The sequence below is a fragment of the Carassius auratus genome, chromosome 49, assembly GCF_003368295.1.
Source record: "Carassius auratus strain Wakin chromosome 49, ASM336829v1, whole genome shotgun sequence".
Lineage (NCBI taxonomy): Eukaryota > Metazoa > Chordata > Actinopteri > Cypriniformes > Cyprinidae > Carassius > Carassius auratus.
The window spans coordinates 11,081,862-11,091,526 of NC_039291.1; the positions used below are offsets into that span (position 1 = coordinate 11,081,862).

The 9,665-nt window shown below is 36.9% G+C and overlaps 2 protein-coding genes across 6 annotated transcripts; one reads left to right on the forward strand and one right to left on the reverse strand.

The window, feature by feature from the left end:
* The first annotated feature begins 8 nt into the window (after positions 1-8).
* On the forward strand, positions 9-1,498 carry crhb (corticotropin releasing hormone b). The gene is made up of 2 exons (XM_026237963.1): positions 9-231; positions 587-1,498. Exon 2 carries the CDS (start codon positions 609-611, stop codon positions 1,095-1,097), a length of 489 nt encoding a protein of 162 aa, XP_026093748.1. The 5' UTR covers positions 9-231; positions 587-608; the 3' UTR covers positions 1,098-1,498.
* Positions 1,499-2,480: 982 nt separating this feature from the next.
* On the reverse strand, positions 2,481-9,432 carry LOC113066201 (tripartite motif-containing protein 55-like). Of its 5 annotated transcripts, XM_026237958.1 has the most exons (9): positions 9,155-9,432; positions 8,665-8,834; positions 7,151-7,328; positions 6,168-6,263; positions 4,936-5,169; positions 4,413-4,435; positions 4,214-4,338; positions 2,943-3,116; positions 2,481-2,870 (listed from the first exon to the last, which is right to left on the reverse strand). In XM_026237958.1, the coding sequence occupies exons 1-8, from the start codon at positions 9,272-9,274 to the stop codon at positions 2,953-2,955; spliced, it is 1,110 nt and encodes a 369-aa protein (XP_026093743.1). In that variant the 5' UTR covers positions 9,275-9,432; the 3' UTR covers positions 2,481-2,870; positions 2,943-2,952. The 5 variants fall into 5 exon arrangements, with proteins under 5 accessions (XP_026093743.1, XP_026093745.1, XP_026093744.1 ...); XM_026237960.1 differs by lacking the exon at positions 2,481-2,870 and having other exon boundaries at positions 2,877-3,113; positions 7,151-7,325; XM_026237959.1 differs by lacking the exon at positions 2,481-2,870 and having other exon boundaries at positions 2,877-3,113; positions 9,155-9,431.
* Positions 9,433-9,665: the final 233 nt, after the last annotated feature.

Sequence of the window (9,665 nt, forward strand, 5' to 3'; positions counted from 1 at the left end):
TCAAACCGAAAACTGTTCACTTACGTTCATTCAAGTCAACTGTCCCTCCCCTCTGCGCAGACGCGAGCTACTAAATGCGTGACACTTGTCGCTGACCGTGGCTATATAAATGCAAACTCCAGCCTTCTTTTGAAGAAGTCCTAAAAGTAATAACTTCGTAGGCAACAACTGGAAGACAGACGCACCTTGCAAAGTTCAAAAACCATCCAAGGATATATCAATTACGCACAGGTACGCAACATCTTATTTGGAATGAGACCGGTCATATTGTGGTAGACTAAGAAACGTCAGGTAATAGCATATTAAACTAGTAATCTTTATTCTAGTTAGTTTGTATTGCTATGGATGCGTGCTCGTGTTTTGCGCACAATGAGGCACCCTGCTATCCAACTTTAAGACGCGCGTGAATGCTCAAGTGGACTTAGAAACATAGAGCTAATTGTGCAATGCAAATATGAATGCAAATGTTCAGTAAGAGCGCTTTAAGCTAATTGGATATGTCATGATTTGAGTTTCGTCTCAGAGTGCGTAAAACTGTTGCTGAGAAGTTGAAATCGTGCGCATAATTGACTCACTTCTCCCGCAGATTCTCCTCGCCACTTTTTGACATGAAGCTCAATTTTCTCGTCACCACCGTGGCTCTGCTCGTTGCCTTTCCACCACCGTATGAATGTAGAGCCATCGAAAGCAGCTCCAACCAGCCAGCAGCGGACCCCGATGGAGAGCGACAGGCGCCGCCGGTTTTGGCACGCCTAGGGGAGGAGTACTTCATCCGGCTCGGTAACAGAGACCAGAATCCTCTCCGATCCCCAGCCGACAGCTTCCCCGAGACATCCCAGTATTCCAAAAGAGCACTGCAGCTCCAGTTAACGCAGCGTCTGTTGGAGGGGAAAGTTGGAAACATCGGCCGCTTGGATGGCAATTACGCGCTCCGGGCGCTCGATTCAGTGGAGAGGGAGCGCAGGTCGGAGGAGCCGCCGATTTCCCTGGATCTGACCTTTCATCTGCTACGAGAAGTACTGGAGATGGCCAGAGCCGAACAAATGGCCCAGCAAGCGCACAGCAACCGCAAAATGATGGAAATATTCGGGAAGTAACCACGAGCAAACCCATCAGCCAAAGATATTTTTACATTTTACCACAAACGTGAATATTCTGTACCATAGTGCTGCTTTTCCATCATGATCTATTTATACCGGTGACTTATTTATTTGTAGATATTTCAATGAAGGCGAATAGAGTACAGTAGGTGTGTATGAAGCGCAAAACTGTTAGCACTCTCCATCAATGTTATTGTATAAGTGATCATTCCGAACTGTAGATGAAGAAAACAAAGACAATATTTTCCAGTACTGTATTATTTTATGACAGACCTGAGTTTCATTGTAACATACAGTACACTGTCTACGTTTGTTAATAAACTAATGAGCAACCATTGATTTTTGTTGTGCAAGAGAATGTCTTATATTTATATTTTTCAATAAAACTTTGAAAGTCAGTTTGACACCTCTTGTCTAGATTATTGACATGAAAAAGTGATTAAATAATTAAAAAATAAATATACTTATTTTTCACAGTCATTGCGTAATTTTTTAATTTTATTTATCAATGCATTAAAACGTTACATTTTTATTTATTTTTTTGATAACTTTAAGGATCAATAAATGAGGGTCATCCAGAGATGATTGACAGACATGGCACATTGTTCCTGATTGATTTAACCTACCAGGAAATTGAACCTAATAATAATAATAATAAAAAGGTACCTCAGAGTATATTGCACATATACACTGAATTATTAAATCAATTTACTTCCTAACGCTCAATTACACCGATGTAATAATAAATCAATAAATATCTTTTTTTTCTGGACTTGGCAGCATGTCTTTTAAAAGATAATTCACATGCTTTGGACAAAATGTTTTTGAGGAGAAAAGACCATGATTACAAAGGCAACTGATTATCAAATGCAGTACAAACACTGGTGATGACTGAAACGTTTCACACCTAACCAAATAACTGATGTGCGGTGACTCATTCTACAGCACTGGAGATCTTGGGTGTAGTTTCACCGAAGCGTGTCATAAACTGAATGGGTGAAGCATATCTAAATCTGATCAATAACTCAGATGTGAACTAACAAGGCACTCAGAACATTTCAACCTTGTGTTTTACGCAGCACCACAGACTCAGTTTCACTAGGATTCATTCATTGCAGAAGGTGGTGAGGCGAGTGTTGTTTTGGGGTTGTGCTCCCTGGACCTCATTAAGTTGGTTGTAACTGTTCTCTGTGTGAAGCCAGAAGCACATCCTGTCACTGATCACCCTCCACTGGGCCAGAATATATGGATTACGCAATGTGCTGGCACTGTTATTTCAGCTCGACCACCAAGATGTGCGAACAACACTTGTTTACTCTTTGCATACAAGACCAGGGGAAGACAACCCTTTGAGCAAAGAGATGTAGTGATTACTTCCACGCTTTGCCACGGATGTTTCTTCATGTAGATTAGGCATCTGCTATAAATGTGATACACCAATGCTTTTGGAACTGAACTGGATGTTAGTTTGAATTCAATCTGTTACAAATCATTACAATACATAAGGGTAACATTTTATTTTCTGTTGACGTTTCTAAATAATAATGTCATCCAGAGAATATTTAAAGCAAATCATATCATTCATAACTCAAACACCACTGCTGTGCCAACTGCAATGAAAACACCATGTGAACACTGGGTACGCAGTAAACAACACCACAAATCTCGCAAAGGTTTCTTAAGTCATCTCCATTTATATTTAGTCATCTAGTGACTTTTATTAAGGGGTTACTGAAACAGAAACAGAACATGAAAGACACTGGTAAAATAGTCTGTTTTAAAGATGCAGGTGTCCATATTGTTTTGAACAGCTTGCAAAATGAATGTTGGATCAATATTTGTGTTTGTGAAGTTATGATGATGTGGCGGGTTTGCATGTGCTCATGGGTTGTGGGGGAAGAAGGGGCGGAAGGGCTTCTTTCAGTGAATCCCCTTCTCCCGAGGTTGTCTGCCCTGCCCGGCCGTCCACATCGACACCCAGCTCATCCTCATCTTCCTCCTCTTCATCATCATCTGCTAACAGTGAGAGTTTAAAGGAATAGTTCACCCAAAAATGAAGATTTGCTGAAAATGTACTCACCCTCAGGCCATCAAAGATGTAAATGATTTTTTTTTCCTTATCGTAACAGATTTCAAGAAATGTAGCATTACATCTCTTGCTTATCAGTGGATCCTCTGCAGTGAGTGGGTGCCGTCAGAATGAGAGTTCAAACAGTTGATAAAAACAAACACTAAGACTACTTATTGATTATTGTAATTTTCCATAAGTAATCCACATGTTTCCAGCCTGTCATCTTGTGAAATGGAAAACTGTGTGTTTGTAAGAAACAATAATTAAGGTGTTTTAACTTTAAAAGGTAGCTTCTGGCCAAAATACTAGTACATAAAAGCTTTCACCAGTTAAATAGTTCACCGTGTCCTCTCATATCAAAATCCACTGACACATTTGTTTAGAGTTATTTTCGCTTAGAAACAATGTTGGATCTCTGCATATTTCTCTCCTGCTTCAGATGAGGCGACTTTTTTCATTGGAGAAAGCAATATTATGAATATTATTGCAACTCGCAAAATGTTTTAATGATGGATTTGTTTCCAATAAATATGCAGCTTTTCACTTTACAAAATGTTTTGATGGGTTGAAGTCGTGTGATGTTTTAATCAGCTGCCTGGATTCTCATTCTGATGGCACCCATTCACTGCAGAGGATCCTTAAGTGGGCAAGACATTTAATGTAAGATTTCTGCAAAACAATTAAAAAACAAACTCATCTATCTACTGGATGACATGAGGGTGAGTAAACTTTTAGCAAATGTAAATATTTAGGTGAACTATTCCTTTAACATATAAAATGGAAAAATTCTGTTTTCTTGACCAAATATGAAGATACCATTAACCTCATACTGACAACATACAATACTGACAATTCCAACAATTTCTGGTGGATTTTAGAAAATTCACTTGCAAAGTGAACAATCTGAAAACATGCTTCTGAATAGCACATGACAACAAAACGTTATTTTCTTAATCAATTTAACCAGCTAACCTGATTTAAACCCACACATGTTGATAGTCCAAGTTGAATCAGGTTAATGAGCATTTCGGGTGAGCCGTACCTCTGGCGAAGTCGATATTTTGTAGGGCCCTGCCCTCTTTTTTGAAGCTCACAGAGTAATGATCCATGTTCTCATAGCCATGCTCCACTTTCTCCAGATGCGAGGTATTTGATGCTTCTGCAATTCTAGCAAACAATAAATCGATTTATGTGCTTGTTCAAAATATACATTAATGTTGCAGAAAGAATACAACACTTACATTTGCAAGAGGGGTTTGGCATTCTGTATGGAGAAAAAGAGATTATTTATTTCACAACAAGATAACATAAATTATGTATAAAATATACTGTATAATTTCTACAAGGTCCCACAACTTTTTATTATTTTATTAATTATCTAATTCATCCATTCATCCATTCATCCTGGATTTCCATGCCAGTCTTTTGAATTCATGGCTTTAAAAAATTACTATTAATAGTGTATGAATGCCTCCAATAAGACCCTCAACAGACAGACTAATATTTTCATTCTGGTTTGCAGGCATGTTTTTCTCAAAAAGCATTTGCAAAAAGAATTATCTAGATGATTCATTATTTTAGAGCAGAGCGAAATAATAGTATATTTACAAAAGGATTCTATTTCTCACTTCCAAGACTTTTCCAGGCTATTTTGTGAAATAAATACGATTTTTTTAAATTTATTTATTAAACAAATAAATATATCAAAAGTTTTAAATGATTGTGTTCATACTGTTTCTATAATCTGTTGTAGGCATAAAGGACCTGTAAGAAAACAGCCATCTCAGGTTCTTCCATTGTCTGGATTCCTGTCTCCATGATTTTGGTCATGGACTCCAGATGATCTCCATACTTCCTCGTGAGGCCATGGATGTAATTCAGCTTCTCTTCCTGTTCAGCGTTCACTTTCAGGTTCATCTGTGTCTTCCTGTCTTCCAGGATGGTGTACAAATGGTCAAACTTTTCACACACCTTGGATTTTTGTCGCCTGCCATTATCCTATAAATATATAACAAATGTAATTATAATATAGATTAAAATACATACATGATCATAACTGTACAGTATGCAATCGCACAAAAAATATTTGTATTATACACAATACTGTTCAAAAATTTGGGGTCAATTACAGTTTTTTTTTTTTTTTTTTAAGAAATTCATATGTTAAATCAGCAAGGATGAATAAAACTGATCTGTAGTGACAATAAGGAAATGTACAATGTAACACAATTTCAAATAAATCTTTTCTTTTTAACTTTCTATTCTAATCAAAAAATCCTGAAATTATCAGTAATAAGAAGAAATGTTTCTTAAGTCGCAAATCAGCATATTCGAATGATTCTGAAGGATCATGTGAAAACTGGAGTAATGATGCTGATATTCAGCTTTGCCATCACAGGAATAAACTACATTTTAAAATCTTTGAAAACAGTTATTTTAAACCATAATAATCTTTCACAGTATTTCTGTTTTTGCTATATTTTTGGTCAAATAAATGCAGCCTTGGTGAGCATGAGAGACTTCTTTTAAAAACATTTAAATTGTACCGATTACTAACTTTTGAGTGATATATAGCCCATACTCATAATTTCACTCAAGAATGACACGTTATAGGCAACTATTGGGTGATTGGAACACCATTATGTTTGATGTAAACCATTAACTATGGACCACCAAATTTTAAGTAAATCAGTAGTTTGACAACCTGTTTCTTCCCTTCGACCGAATCCAACCCTCAACCTTGCTCACAATGACTTTCCATCACAAGAGCCATATGCTCAACAGAGACGGCTCATTTCTGCTTGCTTGTCAATCATGGAGCCTCTGTGAACGCAACTGTGAGGTCTGGAGAGAATCCAGCTTCCTGCCTGCCTAGCTCGTCGATGCCAGAGCGTGTGTATCTTTTGTCAGAGGAAGCCTTCTTACGTTCCTCATCAATAATCCTGCTCGTATGCCAGGCTTTGGGGAGGGAGAAGCCCCCACACAGGGTGACTAACCTCTATGGTTCTGCAGGTCTCCTCCAGCTGACTGATGATGCCTTGGATTCTGTCATTATTGCCCACCATCATTGCTATTCCATCCGAGAGCTCTGTCTGGAGATGAGGACGTGCGTAAGCATATTAACACACAACTGTAAAAATATATGCTGCACAGACAAGCACATACACACTGACGCAAACTCTGGTGCAGCATTGGTGGTAACACATTACAAGGAACGTGAGTTACGTAATCAGATTACTTTTTTCAAGTAACTAGTAAAGTAACGCATTACTTTTTAATTTACAAGAAAATATCTGAGTTACTTGTTCAAAAAAGTAACGCCAGTTACTATGTTATTCCATTTATTGACTGACAAGTCTCCTGGAAGCACAGTGGCAGTGTATAAGAACATAATGTTACTGTAGTTCTAGACTAAAAGTGAACGTGGATTAATTCATCTCACTGGCAAAAAAAACAAACATATTCAGTATTCATCAAAATGAACTAAAACAGTGAAATGCACTCTCAGAATACGACCTGCAATAATGAAATGTTAAATCTCAATTTATTATTTAATGTCTTTGCTGCTAACCTCTAATGATCCAGTTCAACCTAATAAAAATGACTTTAGATAAACTAACAATTGTGCTTCATTGGTTTTTAGTGTTGAAGAGTGTTGAACCTTCTTCTCCTGCGTTCTACTGTACAGACGTTAAAGTACTTTTCCTTCAGCCTGAGGTTTATTCATTACACTTTTTAGTTTGAAAGGGCTTTTACATTTGCTATAAATATAACTTTTTATATTAAAAATAAACAATCAAGCCCTGCTCATATTTAAAAAGTAATGCAAAAGTAACGTAACACATAAGTAACTAAGTAACATATTTTTTAGGGAGTAATGCAATATACTTTTAAAAGTAACTTTCCCCAACACTTCTGTAGTGTACTTATTAATACAAACATAAATATTACTATGCTTCAAAAGTGCAAGAGGTTTTACCTTTTGCGTCTGGTAAATACTGTTAAGAGGGGCCACTTCACAGTCTTTATGTGAGCCGAACACTTTACACATAGAACAAGTGGGAACGGCGCAGGTCAGGCAGTAAATGTTGATTTTCTCGTCCTCATGGACTTCACACACTGGCTGGTCAACCTTCCTCTCTGGAGAAGGTCTGCTGCTTTAGAGAATAATAGATCCATGAGTATCAATGTCTGACATCTGAGGTTAAGCAATATAATAAAACAAACTTTCGGTTTTGCCTCAGATGTGGGCAGGACTTCAAATTAATGTTTAATGAATTAACTATAGAGTGGGTTTGCTATGCGTGTCACTACACCTAAGAGACTCAACACTGACTGGTGGAACTAAAAATAAGTTTGCTGCCAGCTGACTGTCATCCTTAGCCTTCTGACCTGTCTGAGTCACAGGTCTTGGGAGCCACATAGACGCTAGGGAATCTGTCAGTTGCAGTGTAAAACACTGACTGATTTATAGAGCCTTAAAACGTGAATCTCTCAGTCAAAAGCTTTTTTGGAGTTTATAAAGCGAAACGCTTAAGTGGGATGCAAAGTGACAGGACGGTGGAGAACTTAATCATTCAGCCTTGGGGAATTTCATTCTTAAGAGCATGTCTGCTTTGTTTTTTGTTTTGTTTTTGTTTTTTACTAAAAGGCTGAAGGATTATTACCTCTACAATAGAGGTAACTATGGAAGCCCATTTCCAACACACAAGAAAAAAAAAATCATGCTTTGGTTACTATAGTTACAATATGTACTTATGACATTATAATATAATTAGTCTTATTTTCATTTGTTATCTCAATTTTGACTTGTCATAATTATAAAATGTAATCTCTTAACTTTGAATTTGTATGTAATAATTTTGACTTTTTATCTCATAACTATGTGTCATACTTTCGACTTTTATGTTAATTTAGGCTTTTATTTCAGAAAAAAATTTCCATCACATTGGAAAAGGAATCATTTAGTGAATCATAATAATGATACCGAATGTTTGTTAAAAAGTCATGGTTATGACATTTAATGCCTTTGTTTTTTTACTTTTTATGTCAAATTTCCACTTTGTATCTTTTAGTACTTTTTATGTCATATTTATGATTCACCAAAGCATGATTTCATATTAGTTTAGACATTCAACATGTTTTGAGTCTACAGAGCTCCAGACTACAAGAACAAAAATTAATAGGAAGTTATTGGCTCCTAAACAGAAGAATTTATAACCAATAATATTAAATTAGAATACCATGTATTAATTCTTTACAACAAAACACTTTTGAGAATATGTAAGTAGAAACTAAACATAAAGATTTAAATCTCAGAAACCCTTTTACTCACAGTCTGGAGCCCTGGGCTCTATATTTGTACATTTCTCTTCAACATTTTCATCTGTTTATCCAGAAATCATCTGTTCGAGACTTTTGATGTAGGGATCTTATTAAAAAATGTGGACATCCTGTTAGAGCTTCCTGGGGTGTTTGTTACCCAGCTCTAACCTGATGTTCTCCTGTTTGTACATGTCAATGATGTTTTCCACCAGAAGGTTTCTCTGCAGACCGTAGACCCCATGGCGGTCCAACACAACTTCATGCCTGCAGGATGGACACCTGAAACGGCCACCTGATGCCCCTGTGCCTCCTCTGGTGGGAAGGTATGGATTTGAGGACTGTATATAGGAAGAGCAAATTAATAAAGCTTTTAATTTTTAAGAGACTACTGATTGTTTAGTTACATATATTAATATATTTTAGCCTTCTTGAGTAAGTCACTTCTCAAATAGACTGCGTTTAAACAAAAAAGGCGAATGAGGTGAAGCAACACTCTGATAACCAACTACAGTAAAATAAAACGTAATACATAAAACAATTAACATTTAAAAATATTCTAAAAACCTCCACACCACTATAAACATATTTATTTGTTTTCTAAAACGAGGTATAGGTAAATACGTTTGTTGACAAAGAAAAAAAAATATTGAAACTGTACCTGGAAAATGTCATTGGCACATTTCCGGCAAAGATTGTGTTGACACGGAAGAATCACAACCGGTTTCGTGAACATTTCCAGACAAATGGGACAAATAAGCTGCTTCTCCAGGCTGTCCATCCTGATTTGACGAGCTACGGCTTCAATGAAGTTGAGAATGAGACCGCGTGTGATTGAGAAAATTAAACTGTCCCAGTTCTTGTACACGGGGTGAAATCAGGCCCTCTCCATTTCTCAAACGTCTGTCTGTACCCTCTATAATGAGGCTTGGCATGTCCCCACGACACGGCCCACTATCAGCGAGGCTGTTTTTAGAAAGCCACACGTCAGAGGTTGTCATGTTTACTTGCCCATATATGAAAATACAGTTAACTCAACGTGCATCTCTTCAACGCAATAAACACTGGAAAGTAAAAAATTAAGAAAATACGTTAATTTCTCATATAATACACATTAATAGATACATTTGTTGATATAACATGTGGGAAAGACGTTGTGGAACAATTCTGGA